Raw genomic sequence first — 24,626 nt, 5'->3', positions numbered from 1 at the left:
GGCAGCCGATGAGGCAGGACCACTGGGGCAGGATTGGGGTCTCCAGGGGGCTGGTTAGAGAAGATAAGAGTGGTCATGTCACTCCCTTGCCCTGGTGTGGGCTATGGCAGGGGTCAGGGATCCCCTCTGGACTGTGACCCTGGGTGAAGGCCCAGGGAGGCTGAGCCCACACCGACTCTAGCATGCTTAGCTTTCCGTCCGCCCTGTGGCAGAGGGACAGCTTCCTACCTGGCAGCCTGCTGTGTCCAGTCCATACCGTGACCAGCGGGGAGGACTCTCCCCTGCACTTGGCAGATAAAGCAGAGGCTTGGCTGGGGTGTGTGGTGTGTCTGAGGAGGAGTCACCAGTCTTTATCCAGGACCCACTGCGAAAGAGCCATGTGGACAGAGCAGAGGCAGCGATGGAGAAGGGCAGCAGGTGTGTGGTCTGGGAGGCCTGTGACACCACCTGAGTCTGACAGCACCCAGACCTATGGTGTGTGATCTCAGGGTGGAGCCCAGGCTGCCAGGAGGTGACCTAGGGATCCAAGAGGGAGGGAACCAGGCACTAAGACTCTTCTGAGTCTGGTGGGATGGATGGCTGGGCCCTTGGGGGGAAAAGTGGCAGGTGTGATATTGTCGTACCTAGTGTGGCTTGTGTCCCACTGTCCCTCTCCCTGGCTGCAGGGACTTCACACAGGTGTGCATGGAGAGTGGGGGCTCAGCTGCAGGTCCCTCAGGATGGCGCTGGCCATCTCCGCTGTGTGCGTTGTGATCACCTGAGGGGTCCACGACCAGCAGAGGCCAGGACCCAGCCCACCCAGTGACATCTGTGACCCTAGGGTGTGGGCTGGGGCAATGCTGTTCCTGACTCTTCCCTGTGCCAAGTATGATCAGGGTAGTATTTGCTGTTTCAGAAACCTTAGCAAATTCAAGCTGTGTTCGTGGGGACAAAGAGGATGTTACCTAAAACTGGCTTTACCCCTCCCCTGTCCCCTCAGAGAAATTCTTTTGTGGGGTTTTTTTTTTTTTTTTCCTTTTTTGGTACTGGGAATTGAACTCGGGACCTTTACTTTGTGAGACAGGCGATGGAACCACTGAGCTAAAATTCTAAGCCAAATTAGAGAAATTCTAAGCCGAATTTTTTGTTGCTGTTTTGAGATAGGACCTCACTATGCAGTTCAGGCTGGCCTTGAATTCACTACATAGCCCAGGCTGGCCTTAAACTCACAGTGATCCTCCTGCCTCGGTCTCCCAAGTGCTCAGATTGTAGGTGTGTGTCACCACACCTGGCCACCCTTTCTAAAAGGTAAATGATTTTTTTTTGCTAAACAATTAATGTAGTCTTTGAATATGTGGTCCCTCCTCCCTGAATTCACCCTTTGCTGTTCTGGGATGCTTGGCAAATCAGGGCAGTAGGCGAGAGAGATTGAGAGACAGAGAGCACAGTGTCAACACCTGGTAAATAGAAGCTTCTTGTGCAGTCTGGGGAGGTGGCAGGGAGGCGGGCTGCCCTCTGTGGGAGTGTCTGTAGAGCTCGCTGCTGTAACTAAGTGTGGCTAACTGGCAGGCGCAGAACAGAGCAGACCTGGGGAGCCGAAGGCTGCTACTCTTCCCAGGAAGGGAGTCTTTGTTCCCTCTTCCAGTCTCTGCTGGTTGCTTTGCATCTTTGGGGTTCTTGTAGCCACACAGCCCCTTCCTCTGTGGGATGTGGGGATCCCCCTTCGTGGCTCCTTTCATGTGGTCACCTTCACAGGATGCCCTCACAGCAGCTTTAGGGGCTGTCTAACTCCCATGTAATGTCATATCACATTTAGATTTATTTCTCTTCCCTACGAAAGGGAGGTACAGCTGCTCCCTACTGAGTGCCTGAGTTCTTCGAGCTTAAGTGCAAAATAATCAGTTTTGTTTGTTCTCTAGATTCCTAATTTCCTTTAAACCCCACGTGTTGAAGAACTGTGTTAGAAGCCTGAGGTCTAGCCGGTCATTTTGAGTCCACAGAGCCCCTTTGATGGGGCCATTAAACCATCAAGCACGTCCTGTGCCCTGTTTATCTGGGGCCATGTGGCCACCCACTCTGGACCTCTCCTGGAAATCCAGGAGCTACTCTTATTTCTAATAAAACTCCTCTAATCTGAAAAACCAAAAAGATTTATTCCTCTTCACATTTACATCTGCAGTGGGTCTATTTTAAAATGCACATTTAGAGATGTTGGATTAGGACTTCAGCATATTCTTGCGGGGAGGGACACACTTCATTGTGCAACAGGTGAGCTGGCTTGGGTCTTTGCACACTTACATGGTGGTCCGTATCTTCATGGGACACCTGAGGATGCTGGGCCTGGTGGCAGTGAGGGTTCTTGGGAAAGCCTCAATCAGGGTCAAGATTTGAACTCAGGGCTTTGTGACTCTAGAGCAACAGATGACTTCTGGAGTTGAGATGGACTGCGTTCTTTTGGGGCTTCCTGTGGGGCCAAACCATAAGTGTTTGGCACCTTCTCAAAGCAGTGGGAACAGAACCTGGTCCTATGCTGAGATGCTGCTTTCCTACCTCCTTGCTTTTCTACCTGCAAGAAATATTACCCAGTACCGAAAGAAACATGAAAACACTTGAGTTGGATTGGTTGAGATGGTGAAGTCAAGGGGAGATTTTTCTGGCATTTGTTTCCATTCTTACTGCTCTAACAACTTACGTTTCTCTGTAACACCACTTGCCCCTTGGGATCCTGTACCCAGCAAAGGCTTCAACGTGGTTTACTTCAGTGGGTGCCTCCCCAGCACCGAGCACCCCGAAGAGCCAGGTATCAGCATGGCATGACCAGGGCTGCCATGGCCCGGCTCTGATGTCAGTGCACTTGGCAAACAAGTACTGGGCCCTGGCTTTGTCTTGGGGGTTCAGGATCTGGAAGGCTGCAGCAGGCTTTCCTAAATGGGAAGCTGTGAACAATCAGATTTCACCATCACAGTTCCTGAGAGAAAACTCAAAATCCTGAGATGTCTGTGAGTCTGAGGAAGGAAGGTGCCTCTGCCAAGCTACCTCCGTTCCATCTTACTAAATTGTAATTTTACTTGATTTCCCCCTCATTACTGGCTCTGGTTTGCTTTTTTAGCGTGTATTCTCTGCCCAACGGTGTGGGCGGAAGTTCAGCCTAGGGGTCAGAACACAGGTTTCCTAATGACAGGTTAGGTGAGCGCTGTCCCCGACGTGTGTAGTTGCCTTGGGGACAGGGCAAGTGGACGCTGCATCCACTCCCCCTTCTTCCTTGCCAGGGGCCTGGCCCTAGTCAGGACCTGCAGAGGGCTGAGCCCTGGTCCATGACCTGGGGACCTAGGACGGTGACAGGTTCTGTGACTGCTGACCAGGCTTTGTTAATGTCACCTTCCTGGGAGGTCCCACCATGACGGGTCATTCCATGGAACCGCTGGAACCCTTCCTTCTCCTGAGTTACCCACCTCCAGTTACCTGCCCTCCTACTTTTTCTTCTGTCTAGAGTCGGTGCTTAAATTCCCATCTGTGCAACTACAGAGAAGCCTCATCATTGCAGAGTACACATTTTGCAGGCGCAGAGACTTATATATTGTAATGCTTTTGTTTTCTCAGAACAAAGAAACTTTATTCCTTGGAGATATTGAGCAACTAGGCTAAGATGTAGACAAGATCAGTGCGGTACCTACAGACCTGTGAACTGTTGCTATGTTGCAAGTCCCTGAAAAAGTGACAGATGGCAGCTTTGAGTAATCAGGTTTCAAGATCTGACCCAGGGCAGCCGGCCTCCAGCTACTTAGCATATGGAGACAGCTTTCTTCCAGGGATCTTACGGATCTCTATCCTTTGAATGTGTCTTATTCACAGGGTTCATTAAACAAAGATTTATTTAGGGCACACCAGGAGCTAGGTGCTGGGGGTGCTGGGAAGAGACAAAGGGTCCCCCAGACCTTCCACAGGCACTCAGGCCTTTGTGGGTTGCAAACATTTAGTCGCAGCAAATTAGATGTAATTTGATGCCTGAAAACACTTTTATCAAAGACAGATGTTGACATGGAAGTAGAAGAAATAGGGCTTTGTGTAAAGGAATAAAAGCCTCATAGACAGGGGCTCCTGGTGGGCGCACCTGCTCTCTGACTTGGGTTTACCTGCACACTGCGCTGAGTGTGACAGACCCACCGTGGCCCCCTGGCTGTTCGCACGCTTCCTGGGGAGGGCCTGATGGCTTCTTGTGCCCAGTGCATGGCTGCGGTCAAGATGTTTGTTTAAAACCTGCTTGTGTGCTTCTGTCTTGAAATGCATGTGGCCTGTCGCCCTGATGGAACCGCAGTCTCTAGGTTTTCAAGCTGTTTGCTTTTGTACGGGCTCCCATGTGAAGGGCCAGAGTCTCCTGCCTGAGCCCTGCCTTTCATTTCCAGCTTGAGCCTGTGAAATATCTTTATTCCTGGCCCTCAGAGCCCTCCTATTGATTTCCGTCTCGCAGAGGATGCGCTGCTGCTGTATTTATTTTTCTGATTATTGAATCCTCCCAGCTCCGCTTCCGCATCTAATTATGTGCAGGGCCATTAGCGAGCCTGGCTTGCAGGGCCAAGCTGGCAGAGCCCGGCTGCAGCAGCAGAAGGTGCTGGCAGGCAGCTGCCACGTTTCTGATTACAGTTGGCTGCAGGCTGAGTTGTGGACCGCGAACCAGAGCCTCGCTGAACAAGTTTCGCAGCCTTTCTGCCACTGTTTAGCAGGAAGTGAGGATTCTTTGTATTTCATGTTCAATCTTGTGTGTGTGTCTCAATTTCCAGTCTTCAGGACTTTCCAGTCTTCTGTGTGGGGCTGAGTAATCTAATATGCTTAGTTCTTTTATATGTTTTCCAAATTTTCTACAATCAAATGAATTCATAACAAATCCCTTTTAGGAGGACAAATGGAAACTCAGCTTACTTTTTCTTCGGGAAGGGTTTTGGAAAAGATTCTTCATAACTGGTTCTCTTTATGATTTAGAGCACTCTGGAAGGCTGAGACAGGAGGATTTTAAGTTCCTGTTTAGACCAGGCAACATAGCATGACCCCATCCCAAAAAAAAAAAAAAAAAAAAATGCCTAGTGACAACTCTGGGTTTAATCTGCAGTACTGCACTAAAATAAATAAGTAAATAAATGAATAAATAATATAAAACAGCCAGGTGTGGTGGTGCACATCTGTAATCCCAGCAGGAGGATCGCTTCATGGCCAGTCTGGGCTACGTAGTGAGTTCAGAACCAGCCTGAACTACAAAGCAAGACCCTGTCTTAAAAAATAAATAAAATGAAATAAAAAGGTCAAAGTGGCCAGTGACTCAGCCTCAAGCAGTAAGTCTGCAGTACCAGTACAGAGTACAATGGGCTGTTGAAGTGCTTGACCTAATCAGTCTGTTCCGACGCATGGAGAAATTTGGAATGTGTCACCCACAGGTGAAAGTTACTGCAAGGGAGTGCGGCATGTGCTGTTCTGTTTAGCTGCAGCATGGGGTCCTGCTGTAGTATTTATTTTTTATTTTTTATTTTTATTTTTTGTGACATGGTCTCACCGTGTAGTTCAAACTGACCTGGAATTCACTATGTGGCCCAGACTGGTCTCGAACTCATAGCAGTCCTCCTGCCTCAGCCTCCTGAGTGCTGGGATTACAGGTGTGTGCCACCACACCCAGCTCCTGCTGTAGTTTCTGTTGTTGCTGTTTAGGCTTCGTGGATGGGGGTTCTGGTTCCTAAGAGAGGCAGGTGGGGGATTAGAAGGGGAGACAGGAGATGCCTGGAAAGAGGCCTAGAAAATGGGAAGGGTGGGATCACATAAGGAGGGGTGGAGGTGGCACCAGGGTGCCAGTCCTCTTTCATGCCTTTAGGACGAGCAGAGAAGGCGCATTGATGCCCAGGAGGAGCTGCACACAGTCCTGGGTGGTCCTGGGTTGGCAGCGGAGGAGCACGTACTTGTCTGCCCCGCTCCTGTGGAGCTGACGATTCATCTGAAGATTATCAGATCTCAAAGCCCAGCTCTCACTTTTTTTTTGAGACAGTGTCTTGCTATGTAGTCTAGGCTGTCCTTGAACTTGCAGTGATTCTCCTGCTTCAGCATCTTCAGTGCTGGGATTATAGGTGTGCACCACCATGCCCAGTTTAAAGCCCATCTTCCTGGTTAAGTCTTGATTTTTCTTTCTATCTGTAGGCCCATGGCATTCTGTTTTATATTGGTTTGAATAACCTTTTTATCACAAGGTCTTTAATAGCTCTGCAGGACTGCCCTGCTAGAAGATAACTTCAGACCCATGGCCAGCCAAGTGGACAGCAGCCTGGCAGTGGCCACAGCTACGCGTGCTGGTGAGACGCAGTGACCCCTGGCTTAGGACCTGTGTCCCTTGTGTGTTTCTGTGCAGGATGCTTTTAGTGGTACATTTGGAGCAGTGTTGCCCTGCTGACAGACTCCGTGCAGCAGAGAGGCTCCCTACACCCACTCCCAGGCAAAGCAGGTGGCCCATCTGGGCATTATTCGGGAGTGTCTTCCAGGGACTGGCAGGGTCAAGCAGGGAGCGCTCAGAGCGTGTTTAGGGTCAGTTGTGTTTACAGCTCCTCACTTGAGGAATGGGGTTGGGCTCATGATTTTGTATTTACATTTGGAGCCCAGCTACAGAAATGTCTGGCTATTAGAAGTGCCCAAATGGCTTCGTTAAAAGAAAAATCCTAGTAAATTACCATTAATGTTGATTGTGGTAGCCAGGCATGGTGGCACATGCCTGTAGTCCCTAGATTTGGGAGGCTGAGGAAGGAGACTTGGAAGTTTGAGCCCAGCCTAGACTGTAGAGCAAGACCTTGTCTCAAAAAATAAAAAATAGGGCTGGGGATTTAGCTTAGTGGCTCTGCCACCTGCCTCGAAAGTGCAAGGACTGGAGTTCGATCCCCAGTACCCCCCTCCCCAAAGACTTGTAAGCATATTTAAATTTTTAAAAAAGTACACTTCAGTGATACTAGATTCACGTTTTTGTGTAACCATTGCCATGATTCGATTCATCGTAAAGGGCAGAAGCACTCACCGTTCCCAGTAGTTTTCAGTTTGAGTGAAGATCCCAAAACACCTGTGTCCTCTAATGGCAGAGGGATAGGACAGGCAGGTGACCTCCCTGGCTGATCAAGGCTGGCAGCCACCCCCATCCCTCCTTGATTTCCTGAGGAAGCAAAGGGCCATTGTGGGGCTGCCACCCTTCTCAGATATCCGGGGTGTGACATGAGTCAGCTTCCTGTCCTGTTCTTTTTTGTTGTTGTTTTGAGACAAGGTCTTGCCTTGTAGTTCAGGATGGTCTTGAATGTGCAGTGATCTTCGTGCATCAGCCTCCAGAGTGCAGGACTACAGTTGTTTGCCATCACCTTGCCTGACTCTCTGCCCTGTTCTTGGGGACCAAGGCTAGAGCCCACCCCTGCTGTGCCCTTGAAATGCTGCTGTCTGGATGCCCGTTCTTGGGCACAGGCAGCAGAGATGTGGATTGACAGGACGGTCTGTCACCTGAGATGGACACTGGTCACCTGTGTCATCTACTTAGTGAATAAGAGATGAGCTCATCAGGTGGCTCACTGAGCATCCTGTGTGATGTGGTTATCACCCTGTAGCTTGGCCGTACCCTGGGCTGCTGTACTCCCTGAAAATAGTGCTGTCATCTTTTGGCTTAGTGGAGATCTGGGGACTCTAAGGGATTCACACCGGAAGGGACACAGAATTGTATAAAATGCCTTGGGAAAACACTTTTGTTGTTTGGGTGATGAATTTTACTTAGACTGCAGGTCCTTCAGGTTGAGAATGCAAATATCCCTGACATCTCTTTCAAATAGATGGAAAGGACTTCCTGGGGTCTTTTGGAGTTATTTGTGACTTCTCATGAATAGAGACTTTTTCTTTTTATTCCAGCTGTGTGTGTGTGTGTGTGTGCACGCGCACATGTGTGCGCACACGCGTGTGCTCGCATTCACTTGCGATGGGACCCAGGCTGTGCACAGACCAGGCAGGCACTCTGTCACTGAGCCACCCCCGCCCCAGCCCTGCTGCTTGATGTGCTTTCCCCCTTGCCCTCATAGTGACAGCAGCCAAACCTGACAGCCCAACACGCAGCAGATGCAGACCCTGAGGTGTCTCTCTGGCGGGTGCTGGCATCCTGGGAGCCTGTGGCTGCACTTTGAGGCTGTCCCACATCTGTCTGGAGTCTGTCCTCGAATCTGGGAACTTTCTCCCTCCTGGGGCTGCTCCCATAGATTGTGTCTGAGCCTTGCGATGATAAGGAAGCTGCTTTCTCTAATGCGAGGATGAAAAAAGACACTAGTTTTTTCAGGCTGTCATTAAAATGCTTTTCGCAGAGGGCGTGAGCGTTAACATTTTTTAAAGAAACGGGCTTTAAAATACCGTGGTGCTATTTCTGGAGAGAGAAGAGAACTCCGCCAACCTGCCTGTGGTTATGTTCAGGGCCCAGCCCAGAGGTTATGAAAACCACCAATTTATGGGAATGCTTCTCTGAATGTGTCCCCATTTGTCCCGGGTCATTGGCTGTCATTTCCTAAGCCTGGTACCACTCATGGGCATCAGACCCAGCCAAGCTAACAGCATAGCAGCCCTGTGGCTTAGAAGCAAGTTAGTGAGCCCCTTCTGGGGCTGTAATTATAAAACTTGTCACTCAACATCTTGCTTAGCTAGAGTTGTTATTCTGAGAGCCTAAAAATAGGAGCCCTGTGCTCCCTGAGACGACAGGAGGGGCTTCCTGTAGTGCCAGCCGGCCAGGTGGAGCGGGTGGGTGGGGGCTGGAGCCCACCTTGTGGGCTGTGACAGCGGACTGTTCCTTGGCATATGGTGAGGAGTTTGCCAGTCTGGGTGCAGTAAGGAAAAGGCGCCTGCATGTAGATGGCAGTGCAGGTTTGTGGGTGACAGATCGTTTGGAAAAATAATCATTGCCCTGTCTTTAAATGTTCCTGGTGCAGCACAGAGGAGAGTGGCTGGAGCTGAGGACGTCCTTGTCACCCAGCTCTCGGAGCCTCAGCTGCTTCCTCCCCTCTGAGAGAAGATGGGTGGGGTCTTAGAGGAGACTCGCGCTGTGTGTAGGATGTTGGTGTTTTACAGTTTTTATTAGCTTGCTAGTACGAAGTGTGATTAAAAAATACAGCAAATATTTAAATTAAAAAATGTATTACAGTATGAGACACATCACCATGAATTCCCCTCACAGTCTTCCATCTTGCTTTGAAGACGCTTATTCCATCCTTCTTGCCACTTTCAGAGGCAGTTCTGGAAGTCCTCTTTGTTGTCTTTTTTATTTTTTAAGACAGAGTCTCTCTATGTAGTTGAGGCTGGCCTTGAGCTCACTATGATGCTCCTGCAGCTTGGCCTCTTTCTTATCATTAGTAGTGCTGTCTTGGCTGCCTTGATGTACTGAGGAAAACAGTCAGAAGCCCAGCAAAGTGGCAGCGAAGGGCTTGTCTTTGTCTCTGGAGCCCTGGGAAGAATGGCCCCGTTAACACTTTGATCCTGGCTCCCAGAGATCCAGGTCACACTCCTGACCTACAGAACTGTGTGACTGTAAATTCGTTCTGATTTCCTTAGTCCTTTTCTGTGCCAGAGTCCCATTCAGGACACAATGTGATATTTAGATGTCCTGGCAGTGACAGTTTCTCATGCTGTCCCTGTTAGATGACCTTGGTAGTTTTGGGGTCTGCTGGTTATATATGGAGTGGAGTAACCCTCAGTTGGAGTTTGTCTTATTTTTCTCAGGATGGCCTGGGTGATTGGTCTTTTTGGTCAACCAAGGGGGAAAGCCCCAGTCTGCTGCCCTGGCTGAGGTAGAGCATGTTGGATTTCATACTGTGGAATTCCTGGCCCTCTTTCCATGTTGGTGCACATGTGTGTGTGGGAGGGTGGGCACCCCTTTACTTTCTGTAACTACAAGATGCCCCCGGGTCACCTTCTGTATATCCTGTTCCAGGCCTAGAAGGAACCAACCATTTCTCCAGAGGGCCATGGACCTGTTTATCGGAAAGTGGCAGCAGAAGCTAGATGTGGGGGCCAGGTGTGCTCAGCAACTCTGACCTCTCTGTAGACAGAGCAGGGAATCAATCGTGGGCATAAATTCTAACTTGTATGCTGGCACATTTAGAAACGCTTCTTTCTGTAACTGTGTCAGGGTTTCCAAGAGACAACCAACAGGAGACACAGCCCTGTGTTGTTTTGTGGTGGGACGTGTTCTGGGAAGAGTGCAGCATCAGGTGAGGCTGTGATTGTGCAAGTGTCCTAGTGTACTGCCAGCCCCAGTTGGGACGGGCTGCCCGTCGTACACCTGGGTGCCACGTGGCTTACTGCCCCTCACCTGCAAGCTGTGCTGTGTGGTCCCAGCCTGAGTCTTGTACAGCAACGTAATGCAGTACAGGTATCTGTAGAACTAAGCGTATATCCGAGTTAAAAAAGGTACAGTGAAAGTGTGGCAGAAAAGGTGAAAAACAGAGTACCTGCATGGTCCCTGTGGCCTGGAAGCCACTCTGGGCCAGGCTGTGTGTGCAGGTGAAGGCTCAGTGTGTTGCACACCTGTGGACTTCAAAGCATAGCACACTTAGGCTACGCTGAGTTTACACAGAAAGTTTTTCCTTTCTTCAGTAACAACAGCATAGTAACCTTTTTAGTTTATGCAAACTCCAGTGTTTAAAAACTTGACTCTTTGGTAATAACACTGAGCTTAAAACACATTCCTACAGGTGCATATTTACATCCTTGGCCTGTGAGCTTTATCCTGTCTAAAAAGCTTTGTAAGCTTTTTTGTTCAGCTAAGACACAACATACACACTGGCCTGTGCCTGACATCACCAGTGTTGCCGCCCTGCGCCTCCTCTTCTTGTCCCCTTGGAAGAGCTTCAGGTGTGACACGCCTGAGCTATCCTGTCCTCTGATGCCATCACCATCTCTCCAGCCCTCCAGAGAGGCCTACCCTGCTCTGAGCAGGCATCACCATTCCTGAAACACTGGGCTTGTTCTCTGGCATTGTGGATTTGCTTGGGAAAGGATAGCACACTGTGGTTGTTCCTCTCTGGTAATGAAATCTTCCAGGGCTGGGGGGTCTGAGTTTCAGATGTAAAGGAGCTTTTGCTGAGTGCTTTACTGTGTGTGTTCTGGGGGCAATTTTAAAGGGGGATAGCTATAGAGATAAGTTTACTAAAATAAAAATAAGATAGGTGAAGTAGTGCATGTTATGTTCATAGTGGGAGGCTGAGGCAGGAGGATCCCTGCGAGTTCAAGGCCTGTCTGGGCTGCATACTTAAAGCCCAGCCTGAACTGTATGGAGTCACCCTGTCTAAGAAAACAAAACAAGGGCTGGGGATTTAGCTCAGTAGTACCACTGCCTGCCTCACAAGCACAAGGTCCCGAGTTTGATTCCTGCAACCAAAAAACAAACAAGAAAACAAAACAAAATAGAATCAAAATAAGAGAAGACGGCCCAGGACAGCTGTAACATTTCATCTCCTAATCAAACAGACACAGGTCAATCGAATAGATTAATGCAAAGATAGTCATGCTCCATTTAAGGATTTCTCTGGGTCTCTTTCTCTTTTCCCAAAACAGACACAAAAATTAAGCTTAAAAGACAAAACGAAACAAAGCGTTGGGATTATAAATGTTGAGAAAAACTTAAATACTCTGGAAAAATAAGTTTAGTTGCCATTATTTTTATGTGTAGCCAAAATTATCACAGCAATCAGTGTGTTTTTTCAGTGTTGAAAAAGCCTCTTTTTTACAGAGGTCCTCTGTACTGTGCTTTTACTGTTATATCCAACGGCAAAAGAGGTTTGAGATTCTCCGAACACTCAGGTGACCGACTGCATGGTCCCTTCCCACATCCCAGTGGCTCTCCCATCCTCGCTGTCCCTTGGTATGCATGCCCTTCTCTTCTGGAACACTCTCCCCGTCACACCAGGAAACCGTGCTTTACCGGGGAGAACTCAGCATTGCAGTACCCACTGGTGTCTGTTGTCAGCTCACCCTGAGCTGGTGCCTGTGACTTCTGGTCATCACCGCACAGTGCCTTCTTGTCTCTCCCTTGCCTGTCTGTCCACTGCCCCTCAGCAGTGCAAAGTCTGGCTCTCTCACTTGCTCTCCCCTTTTTTTTTTTCTTTTTTTTCCATTAAGTTTATTGGTACATTTAAAACAAACAGTAGTTACATTTATCATTGGGATCTGGACCTTTACATGATATATCTTGGTTCTCATTTTTTCCCCATACCTCTGCCCTCCCTTCTCCCCCTTAACTCTTTCCTATTTACAAAGACTTTGTTTCCATTTTTTGACATTATTTCTTTTCCCTTATTTCCTTTCCCCTCCCCTTTCCACTTCCCCTTTAGCCATTTTCTTCCTATTTCACCTTCTCAATTATACCATTTGAACCTTTTTACACTTTTAGTTTTCTACACCAGAGAAATTATTCAGTATTTACTCGTGTGTCCTATTTATTTCATTTAAGAGTATAGCCTCAATGTGCATGCACTTAGCTGTAAGTGTTTCTAGTTTCTTCTTATGGCTGAGTAGTGCTCCATTTTATTGAAAAAAAACACATCTTCTTTATCCAGTCTCTAGTTGAGGGACATTTGGGTTGTTTCCAAGTTTTAGCTGTTACGAACTGTGCTGCTGTAAACATGGGTGCATATATATCACTGTGATATGATTCTTTTAATTCTTCTAGAAAGATACCCAGTAGAGGGATAGCTGGGTCAAATGGGACTTCTAATCCTAGTTCTTTGAGGTATCTCCATATTGATTTCCACAGTGGTTGCACGAGTCTACACTCCCACCAACAATGGAGAAGGCTTCCTTTCTCCCCACAGCCCCACCAGCATTTGTTATTGGTTGATTTCATGATAGCAGCCATTCTTTCTGGGGTGAGGTGGAATCTCAGTGTTTTTTTCCTCTGTATCTCTCCAATGACCAGTGGTGTTGAACATTTTTTCATATATTTATTTGCTGCTTTTACTTCTTTGTTTGAGAAATATCTATTCATTTCAGATGCCCATTTTTGAATTGGGTCTTTGTATTTGGGGGATATAATTTTTTTGAGTTCTTTATATATTCTAGATAGTAGACCTTTGTCTGAGGAACAGCTGGTAAAAATTTTTCCCACATTGTAGGTTGTCTCTTAGCTCCATTGGTGATTTATGTTGCATTGCAAAAATTTTTTAATACAATGAAATTCCAGTTGTTGATTCTTTGTGCAGATTCTCGTGCTGCTGAGGATTTGTTCATAAAGTCTTTTCCTACGCCAATGTCTTTGAGAGTTCTACCTAATTTACTTTCTAGTAAGTTTAATGTTTCTGTTTTGATATTTAGATCTTTAATCTACTTGGATTTTAGGTTAGTGCATGGTGAAAGATAGGGATCTAATTTTAATCTTTGGCAAGTTGAAAGCCAGTTTTTGCAACACCATTTATTAAAGAGGCTATCTTTCCTCCAGTGAGGATGGTTGTCTCCTTTGTCAAAGGTGAGGTAGCTGAATATGTCTGGTGTTGTTTCTGCATCTTCTGATCTATTCCATTGATTCTTGGGTCTGTTTCTTTACCAGTACCATGCTGTTTTTATCACGGTGGCTTTGTAATATAGTTTCAAGTTGGGAATTGTGATAACCCCTGCCATGTCTTTGTTGCCTAGAATGGCTTTTGCTATTCTAGGTGTCTTCAGGTTCCAAATGAATTTTTGGATTGTTTTCTCAAGTTCTGTGAAATATACTGTTGGGATTTCAATCAGGATTACATTGGTTCTGTATAGAAGTTTTGGTAGTATGGCCATTTTCACTATATTGGTTCTTCGTACCCAGGAGTAAGGAATGTCTTTCCATCTTCTTGTATCCTCTTCTATCTCTGTTTTACAGTACTATAATTTTCATTGTAGAGGTCTTTTGTCTCCTTCGCTAGATTGATTCCTAGATATTTCAATTTTTTGGATGTTACTGTGAAAGGAATTGTTTCCCTAATTTCTCTCAGTGAGTCTGTTATTTGTGTACAAGAAGGCTATTGATTTTTGAGTGTTGACTTTGTATCCAGCCACTCTACGTAATCTGTCAATTAAATGTTGCAGTTTTTTGGTAGAGTTTTTTGGGTCTGCTATGTAGAGTATCATATCATCAGCAAATAGTGAGTTTAACTTCTTCCTTTCCTATCTTTATTGCTTTTATTTCTTTCTCTTGTCTAATTGCTGTGGCTAATGCTTCTAGAACTATATTGAACAGGAGTGGTGACAGTGGACATCCTTATCTTGTTCCAGATTTTCGTGTGAAGGTTTTCAGTTTTTAACTATTTAGAATAATATTGGCTGTTGGTTTTTCATAGATAGCCTTTATCAGGATGAGATAAAGACCATCTATTCCAATTTTCTGTAGGGTTTTTATCATGAATGGGTGTTGAATTTTGTCGAATGCTTTTTCTGCATCTATTGAGATGATCATATGTTTTTTGACCTTGACTCTGTTGATACAGTATATTACATTTATTGATTTATGTATCAACATACATAAATCCTTGCATCCTCGGATAAAATCCGACTTGGTCAGGGTGTATGATCTTCTTGATGATCTTCTGTATTCTGTTTGCCAGTATCTTATTGAGGATTTTTGCATCTATGTTCATCAGGGAGATTGGCCTGTAGTTCTCTTTTTTGGTTGGGTCTTTCCCTGGTTTTGGAATTAAAGTAATACTTGCTTCCAGGAATGAATTTGGAAGTATTGCTTCCCTTTCAATTTCATTGAAGAGTGTAAAGAGAAGTGGTGATAGTTCTTCTTTAAATGTCTTGTAGAATTCAGCAGTGAAGCCATGAGGACCTGGGATTTTCTTTGTTGGTAATATTTTAATTACATTTTCAATTTCATGGAATGTAATTGGGATGTTTAGACTTTTATGTCTTCTTTGTTCAACTTTGGAAGTTCATATGTATCTAGGAATCTGTCCATTTCTTCTGTATTTTCCATTTTATTAGAGTACAGTTTTTCAAAGTATTTCAAAAGTTTTTCAAAAAGGTATTGATGATCCTCTGGATTTCTGCTGGATCTGTTGTGACTTCACCTTTTTCATTCCTAATTGCATGAATTTGAGCCTTTTTCTTTCCTTTTTTTTTGATAAGGTTGGCTGAAAATTTATCAATTTTATTTATTCTTTTGAAAAACCAACTCTTTGATTCATTGTTTTTTTGTTTTTTTGTGTGTGTGTGTATTTTTTTTTTTTTGTATAGTTCTCTTAGTCTCCATAGCATTAATTTCTGCTCTGATCTTTAGAATTTCCTCCCTTGTACGAGCTTTTGGTTTGTCTTGCTCTTCTTTTTCTAGAAGCTTAAGGTTAAGCATTAGGTTGTTTATTTGAGCTCACTCTGTTTTCCTAGTATGGGCATTTACTGTTATGAATTTCCCTTGTAGAATTGCTTTCATTGTGTCCCATAGATTCCTGTATGTTGTACTGGCATTATCATTAATTGTAGAAACTGTCTAATTTCTTCTTTAATTTCCTCTGTGACCTAGTGGTTGTTCAGCAGGGTGTAATTTAATTTCCAGGGGTTTGTCATGTTCTTACAGTTTCTTAGGCTATTGATCTCCAGCTTAATTGCACTATGGTCTGATAATATACAGGGGATAATTTTAGTTCCTTTGCATTTACTTAAGCATGTTCTATGAGCTAGCATGTGGTCTGTTTAGGAGAATGACCCATGTGCAGCTGAAAAGAATGTATGTTCTGATTTTGTGGGGTGCAACACTCTGTAGACATCTACTAAGTCTGTTTTTTCTAAGACTTGGTTCAGTTCTGTTATTTCGTTGTTGATTTTTTTGTCTAGATGATCTGTCTGTCAGTGGAGTATTGAGATCCCCCACTACAATTGTATTAGTGCTTATTTTGTTTTTTGTATCCCTTAATATTTGTTTTGTATAGTTGGGGGCATTAGTATTCAGTGCATACATATTTATGATTGTCATCTCTTCCTCCTGCATTTTTCCCTTTTATAAGGATGTGGCCTTCTTTGTCTCTCTTAATTAGTTTTGGTTTGAAATCTGTTGTGTCTGCAAATAAGAGAGCTGTCTCCTGTCACATGGAGAACTGTTTTCCACCCTTTTACTCTCAGTCTATGAATTTCTTTGTGGATTAAGTAGGTTTCTTGTATACAGCATATTGTTGAATTTTGCTTCTTAATCCATTCTGCCAGCCTCTTTCTTTCTTTCTTTCTTTCTTTCTTTCTTTCTTTCTTTCTTTCTTTCTTTCTTTCTTTCTTTCTTTTTTTTCGTTTTTTGAGAGAGGGGCTCACTATGTAGTTGAGACTGACCTGGAACTCACTATGTAGCCCAGGCTGGTGTTGAACTGACGGTAATTCTCCTGCCTCAGCCTCCTGAGTGCTGGGATTAGAGGCATGCACCACCATGCCTGGCTGGCCTGTTTCTTTTGATTGGTGAATTAAGGCCATTGACATCGATGGTTATAACTGTTATGTATTGTCTTTTCATTGTCATGTTATTTTCCTGTTGTTGGTTCTTTTGTTTTTTATTTTTCCATCTTTTCCTTTATTTTCTTGCCTTGCCTGGTATATTTCCTCTGTTGGCCCTTACAGAATTGTGGTCTTTATTGTTTTTCGAGGATATTGCTTAGAAGTGTTTGGGGTACCAGTTTGGTGTTCTTGAAGTTTTTCAGGTGTTCTTTGTCATGGGAGTATCGCATTTCTCCATCAATTTTGAAAGACAGTTTTGTAGAATACATCAGTCTAGGTTGGAGGTTGTTTTCTTTTAGGACTTGAAATACCTCACTTCAGGCTTTCCGTGACTTGAGGTTTTGTGTTGAAAAGTCTGCTGTGATTCTGATGGGCTTTCCTTTGCATGTGATTTGTTTCTTTTCTCTAAATGCTTGTAGTATTTTGTTCTTCTGTTGGGTTTCCTGGATCTTGATTATTGTATGTCTAGGTTTAGATTTTTTTTTTGATCATGGCTAGTTGGAGTCCTATCTGCCTCACTTATCTGTATGTCACATTCTTCCCCCCTGTTTGGGAAGTTTTCTGTCATTAATTCTGTGAACAGTGTATTTTTTTAATGTCATTTGAACTTTCTCCTGATACTTCATGGATTCCGGTCAGTCTTATATTATTCTTATTTGCATCACCGAAGAGTTTTTCAATCAATTTCTCATGATCCATTGCTGTTTTTAAGAGATCTCTCTTTTCTGGTCACCAACCGCAGTCCTATCTCTATATCTGAAATTCTGTCTTCACACTTGTTCATCCTGCTGTGAATGCTTTGTATAGTTTTTAATCTCCTGGATATCCCTTTGAATCTGTTTCATGGATTCCTTTTTTTTCCTATGTTGGGCATTCATGGTTTCCATCATGGTCCTGAGCTCATCTATTTAAAAAAAAAAATCTATTTCTATTCTAGAGTCTCTAATCATGTCTTTCATTCTTCTTACATCTCTGTGGTTATCTGGGAAATGATTTCTGTTTGAATTTTTCTAGAGCCTCATTTACCCCCCCCCTTTTTTTTAACTTCCTCTGCTATTGGTTCAGGGTGTCCAGATGGTTGACTGTCAGACTTTTCCACCTCATTTCCCTCAGAGTTTTCTACTTCATTCCCTTTGGGGTGGAAGTCTGTGTTTGTGTCTTGTTTAAATGTCTTCTCGTTTCTATTTTTGTCCTTGGTCCTGTCCTTGGTTTAATTCCTGGGTTAGTACTTCAGTCTTCCAGATATAGCTGGTCTTTAGGTTTTGAGTCTCTAATGTCTCTGACACAATCTCGTTTTCATTATACCAGGGAAGACAACTGACTAGATCATTCACAACACCTTAGCCCAACTGATACAATCAGCAACACAGCAGCATCAAGCACATCTTAGAAAATGACAATTTGTGGTAGTTATTAATCTATCACCTTTAACTGTGTGCATTAAATCAAAATCGAGGACCAGCCCAAAATATGTTTATAGTGCTTCAATATAGCAACTTTACCCTTCAGGATGGGGACTTAGAAGTTGGGGAGGGAGGGATAGAGAAAGGTTAGAAGTGAGGTCAGAAGACACAGGAAGATCTTACAAAGTCTAGGGAGCTGTTGAAGAGAAGAGGAACAAAATATACACAAGAACAGCACAAACTAACAGCAATAGGGAGGCTAGAGACTGTAATCACTGCCTTTTAAAACTTATGGCAATTGAGAGAAGGAAAAAGAGAAGAAAAGGAAAAGAAAGAAAATAAATTTGAATTAGGATAGGAACAGGAACAAAAAGGGAGAGTAATGGAGATCAAGGTGGGAGAGATAGAGTGAGAGAGAGAGAAAGAAGATAAGAAGAAGTAAAAAGAAAAACATTTGAGAAAAGCAAAAGATAGATAAAATTTATTTAAATGATTGAAGATAAGAGAAAAATATTACTTTGAAAATAAAAAAATACAAATAGAAATAGAGGGCCTCCTTCAGCGTTTGCCTCTGTTGACACAATAGACAGTGTGGGCAGGAGTGTGCAGGTCTAAATTAGCCTTGGCAAACCAGCAGCTGTCCCCTGAGTTTCACACTGATTTCTAGCTGCAAGGCCCAAGTTGAGCTCTCTGAGCTCTGCAAGGTTCTACTGCCGGTTCCAGCTGTCTTTCCCCTGAAGTTAGACCAGGTTCCGATGTGAGGTGCTGGTCCCTCCGACTTACCAACTATGGTGGTGTGGTGTGGCTTTATTGCAGATTTTCTTCACTTTTCCAGTGGGCTTCAGTTTTCATCTAGGAGCCTCAGAGAGGTCCTCTTTCTCTTGTTTGCGTGGGGGTGGGTGGAGAGGGGGCCATGAACACTGCCCTGTGGCTGGGCTCCTCTGGCGCTCTGGGCTGAAGGGCTGACTTACCAGGAGTTGGGGAGCTGCTGCCGGTCTCCTCTGCCTCACTGGGTCAGAGGGCGTGCTCCCTTAATGTTCATTTCCAGTGCACTTGTGTGCTGGTGTCAGACTTTCCTGCCCTAAGGCATGGGGTACCCTAGAGAGGAGCATTTCTTTGCCTTTCTTCTCACTGACTCCCTTGATTTCCAGAATCACCCAAGTCTGTGCCTTTCCCCAGCTCTCTGTAGTTCATACATTTGCTCTGTGGTTAGATTGCCAGTTACATCAAGTCCGGGAGCCCATGACTTCCTCAGTTATTTTAAAACATTTGTAATCATTAAGCCTCATTCCTCCTTAAAAGTTCTGGGGGTTTTGGCCATGCGTAGTGTTGTGTATCCGCAGTTGCTGTGTCATAGAGCATGTTTACCGCCCTAAAATCCCCCTGCATTTGATATATACAACCTGAGGTTGCCACGCTTGCTGCGGCGCTCCCTTTTCTGAGAACCGTGGGAGTCCCGTAGTTTGTAGCATTCCAGGAGGGCCTTTTCCTCTGTGCTGTGCATTTGCCGTCCGTTGAGGTTTTTCTCATAGGCCGGTCGGCTGCCTTGTCGCATCATCGAATGGCTGCACCGCAGTGTGGTTACGCAGTCACACATCAGAGGCCATCTTGGTTTATTGCAGTTTCGGATAAATATGAGCAAAGCTGCCCTCAGCAGTGGCATGCAGGTGTTCTGTGGGTGCAAGTGTGCATGTCGGTTGAGTGAATAGCTGGCGAGTGTCAGCGCCCTGTGATAGGATGCGACTGGCTGGCTTGGTCAGAACCCCCAAGCCGTCTCTGAAGTGCTTTCACCACCCATTACTGTCAGTCACGGGGTCCCCGTTGTTCCACACCCTCGCAGGGACTGGTATGATCGGCTGTGGGGATTTTAGCATTCTGTTAGATACACAGTGACACCTTCTTAGTTGTTAATTTGTAATTCCCCACTGACAGAAGTGTGTTGAGGAGCTTTTCACAGGGTCACTTGCCATCCGTTTATCTTCAGTGGAGATGTATCTGTTCAGATCTTTACCCCATTTTTAATTAGGCCTTTTGTTTTCTGTTGCGTTCCAAGAATTATTTGATAGTTTGCATCCAAGTCCTTTATTAGACAGGTGTTTTGTAAATAGTTTCTTTCAGTGGCTTGTCTTTTGATTCTTATCTTTATTTGTTTGTTTATTTTTTTGCTACCGGGGATCAAACTCAGGACTCTGCACTTGTGAGGCAGGTGTGGCACCACTGAGCTAAATCCCTGGCACTGTTTATTTTTGAGGGGGGCGTTTCAAGTAGTCTGCCCAACTCAGCCCCCTGTGTGCTGGAATGACAGGCATCACCACCACACCTGGCTCCTCCTGTTCTTTTGCAGAGCAAATGTTTTTCATTTTAAAGTCTGTTATCAGATACATGCACACCACGTTTATAGAAGCACAGTTTGTAATAGCTAAATCTTGGAAACAGCCCAAATGCCCATCACCTGGTGAGTGGATAAAGAAGATGTGTGTTTTTTTTTTAATACAACGGAGTACTACTCTGCCATAAAGAAGCATAAGCTTCAGACATTTATAGCTAAATAGATGGACCTCAAGACCATACTCCTAAGTGATTTGATCAGACACACATATTTAAATACTGCATTGTTTCTCTGGTGTGAGAAACTGAAAATGGCAGTAAGAACAGAAATATATGATAGATGTTGGGAAATGGGAAGAAAGTGTTTAAATGAGAAGGGCAACAAGGGAGGAGGGAGGGAGAAAAGAAAGGGATAAGAAAAAAGTGAAAATAGAAGAAAAAATGGAAACAAAGCTTTTGTACATAGGGAGGGGAGGGGCTTGGGGGAATGGGATAAAAAAATTTACTTTTAAAAAGTCTAATATCAGACTTTTTTCCTGCATGGATTGTGCTTTTGGTATCATCTCTAAAACTCACCTAGGTTTAGTCACACTTAGGATCATCTGGATTTTCTTTACAAGTTTCATGTTTACATTTTATATCCGAGTCCTACTGGTATCCATTTGTTCTTTTGGTGAAAGGTGTAAAGTCCATACGGTCTAGGTTGGTTCTTTGGTGTGGATGTCCAGTTCCTCAGCATTTGTTGAAGACAGTCATTCTCCATGGGATTGTCCTTTTATCAACCATCAGGCAATTGCATTTGTGTGGGTCTGTTTGTTCCCTCCCACTGATGTGTGTGGCTGTTTTATCATCACAACAACACTGTTTTGATTTCTCCTGTGGCTTTGTAGTAAGACTTTATTTAATCTAGTGTGAGTTCTCCAAAGCTGTTCCTCAGGATTCTGTTGCCTCATCCAGGTCTTTACTTTTTCCTGTTAGCTTTAGAGTTTATGTTTCAGTATTTACAAAATAGTGTGCGGGTTACATTGAGTCTGTAGATGAAATTGGGAGGAATTTACAGGATTGGGTCCTCCAACTCAAGGACTATCTTTCTCATTTAGATCTTTGGTTTCCTTCAACAACTTTTCTTACCTGCATATAGATCCTATGCATAGTCAAGTTTATGCCCTGCAATGTACTGTTTACTGTTGCCAATGGTAATGAAATATTTCCCCCCAAATTCCAGTCGTTCATTACTAGTGTATAGGACACCAGTTGTCTAGTAACCTTGTATCCTGCAGCTTTGCTCTTCTTGCTTATTTCCTTAAGTTTTTTCTTTTTTTAGAAGGTTCTTAGCCTAGTGGTTTTATTATTTTATTTTGGTACTGGAGATCGAACTCAGGACCTAGCACTTTCAAGGCAAACACGGAGCCACTGAGCTAAATCCCCAGCAACCTTAAATTTTTCTTGATCCTTTGGTATTTGGTATTTTTCTACAGGGACAGGCATGTCATCTGGGAACAGTTTTATTTCCCCTTTCCCTATCTGTATAGCTTTTATTTCCTCATTTTGTCGTACTGTATTAGCTTGGACTTTCAGTTTGATGTTAACTAGGAATGATATTGAAAGCATTCTTACCCTGTTCCTGATCTTAGTGGGAACATTCAGTTTCTCATTGTGTAGTATGATATTAACTGTAGGTTCTTTTTGAGTAGTTGTGGATGTTCTTTACCAAGTTAAAGTTCTTGCTTCCTAGCTAGCATTTTCTTTTTTGGAAATCATGAATGGGTGTTAGGTTTTGTCAAATGCTTTTTCTTTTTTGGTCCCAGGGATCGAACTCGGGACCTTGTGCTTTTGAGGCAGGTGGCCAAACCACTGAGCTAACTCCGCAGCCCTCAAATGCTTTCTCTGTATCAGTTGATATAATCATGACTTCTTTTTTTTTTATTATTTTTTTATTTTTATTTTTTTAATATTTTTTTGAGACAGGATCTCACTATGTAGTTCAGAGACTACTCTGGAACTCATTATATATCCCAGGCTGGTCTTGAATTTGCAGTGATCCTCCTGCCTCAGCTTTCTGAGTGCTGGGATTACAGGCATGCACCACCATGCCCAGCCCATGACTTTTCTTTAGCCTGTTGATGTGATGCATTTTAACTTCTTTTTTAGTTGAGCCATCTTTGTGTGCTTGGAGCCAGCCCCCCTTGCTCATGGTATATAATTCATCTTCCTCATTGTCAGATTCTGTTCAACAATATCTTGTTGAGGATTTTATTTTGCAAGGGAAATAGTGGTTTCTAGTCTGCTTTGTTTAACTCTGATTTTCCTGTTATGGCAGTGCTGGCAACATGATTACACAGTGGTTACTCTTCTAGCACAGAGCTGACAATGATCAAATTTGACTATTCACGGTGGCAACCTGGTGGGACCCTTGGTGTTAAGACCAGCCAAGTGTTGGGGTGCACACCTGTAATCCCAGGACTCTGGGAGACTGAGGCAGGAGGATTTCAAGTTTGAGCCCAGCCTAGGCCACTTAGACCATACCTGAAAATAAAAAAAGGGCTGGGGATGTGGCTTAGTGCAAAGGCCCTAGGTTCAGTGCCCAATACCACAACCTATGCAGGTTTGGGGTTCCTTGAAGGCAGTGGCTGGCAGGAGTTTCTTACTCTTGTGCTAGTCCATGCTAAGCCCCAGCACTTGGTCAGAGCCAACATTCAGGCATCCTGTGGTTGATGACTAACACCCAGGAAGCAAAGCCTGGCTAGGGTTTTCTGGATTCTCCCTAGTGCCTCTAGACTTCGGGATGTGGATTGGCCTGTGACCTCAATTATCTGAAGTGTTGAAAAGTCTGTGATGTTCAGTCTAGTTGTCTCTCTCCCCTCCCTCTCCCCACCTCTTTGTAGTTCAGGCTGGACTTGAATTCACTGTGTAGTCCAAGATGGCTTGGAACTCACGGCAATCCTCCTGCCTCAGCCTCCCGACGCAGGTGTGCACTAGCACACCTGGCTTGCTCAGCTTTTTCTTGCATGGATGGGAGGGAGGTTTCCAAGCCCTTTGCCTGCTGGAGCCAAAACTGGAAGTCATCTTGTGGCTGATTGCCCCCTCCCCCACAACTGAAGGGACATAAGACATCTGCCTGGGACATCTGGGATTTCTCAGAGAGAGAAATCCTCACCTCTCCAGTTGAGAATCACCACTCCGTATTGTACTACTCAGGGGCTGCACACTCTTGCTTCTTCCTCCTGTAGCTGTTGCCCAGGTTCCCTTAGGTTCTTCTCAGCAAAGCGGATGCAGGTTCTGAAGCAGGTCTCTCGGTTGGAAGTCTGAGTGTCTGTGTGTGGCGGGTGAGGGGACCCTTAGCTCCTGGCCAGTTTCTGTCAGCCTCTCTGTCACTAACCTTAGCATTGCTGGATAAACATGCTGTCTCACCAGCTTTTCACAAATAGGACTTTAAACCTCACCCCACCCTGTCCCTAATCACTGAGCCTCTCTATGTGGCCACTCCCATCTCTCAGTAGGTGGCAGCCCCTTTGTCCTTTTGAAGCCTTCTTATATTATTGGTCACCTGGAAGTTAGGAGTGGACCCAGGGGGAGGAGGAGAGGATTCCCAGTAGCCAAAGGAATAATTGCTTTAAACACCCACGTGTCCTTTCTTCCTCCTTCTAAGGAAGGTCATTGGATGGGGTGGACCAAGGGCTTGGCAGGGGCTGGGTCCATGGGCAGTGGGTGCCTACTCAGGGTGAGGAGGGCATGTGGTTCGAGACAGGAGGGTCTATTGGGTAGGTAAATAATGTGAGCAGTGGAGTCTGACTTTCTCAGTGTTGTGGAGGAAGGGAGTTGCAAACGTGTAAAAGACCAAGGTGGTAGTGGATTGCACTTGGAGGTGCTTGTGCCAACTCAGTTTTTCTATATACAGATTTTATATGAGAATACAAATAGATGTAATGTGTTAAATATATGTATGCATGTGTTTAAAAATAGGAACATGCATACATATAGACATATTCCCTAGCTCCTTCCACTGAGTTAGTGGTGAGCATGCCTGACCCAGATGTTAGCTTCTAAATACCATTCTTCATTGAAGAGTAAAGAGTTCCCTGGAAAAATCGCTGATTCTAGAGCCAGAGCAGGGAAAGTCCAAGATGAAGTTGAAATTTTGTTTGTTTGGGTTTTTTGAGGCAGGGCTTCACTATGTAGTTTGAGCTGCCTTTGAACTCATCATGGAGCCAGGCTGGCCTTGAGTGCGCAGCAATCCTCTTGCCTCAGCCTCCTGAGTACTGGGGTCACAAGCATTTGCCACCATGTCTGGCAAACTTGGCATATTTTCTTCTGCCAGAAGATATTAAGAATAGGGCCGGGGATTTGGCTCAGTGGTTCTGCCGCCTGCCCTGCAAGGGCCCAGGTTTGATCTCCAGCATCAAAAAAAAAAAAAAAAAAAAAAAAAAAAAAGAAAAAAAAAAAGAAAGGATA

The 24,626-nt window shown here is 44.8% G+C and overlaps 1 protein-coding gene across 1 annotated transcript in view; it reads left to right on the top strand.

Annotated features, from left to right (window-relative positions):
• The first annotated feature begins 339 nt into the window (after nucleotides 1-339).
• Nucleotides 340-24,626, top strand: part of Tbc1d8 (TBC1 domain family member 8) — an 86,583-nt gene continuing 62,296 nt past the window's right edge. The window contains exon 1 of the mRNA XM_010637126.1: nucleotides 340-417. Within this exon, the coding sequence (XP_010635428.1) occupies nucleotides 378-417 (40 nt within the window). The 5' untranslated portion in view covers nucleotides 340-377. The remainder of the gene's footprint in view (nucleotides 418-24,626) is intronic.

Source organism: Fukomys damarensis, unplaced genomic scaffold (genome assembly GCF_012274545.1).
Source record: "Fukomys damarensis isolate Sample0158 unplaced genomic scaffold, DMR_v1.0_HiC HiC_scaffold_9, whole genome shotgun sequence".
NCBI classification, from domain to species: domain Eukaryota; kingdom Metazoa; phylum Chordata; class Mammalia; order Rodentia; family Bathyergidae; genus Fukomys; species Fukomys damarensis.
Note: the sequence above shows the minus strand (reverse complement) of the source record. Positions and strands in the feature narration are given on the sequence as shown.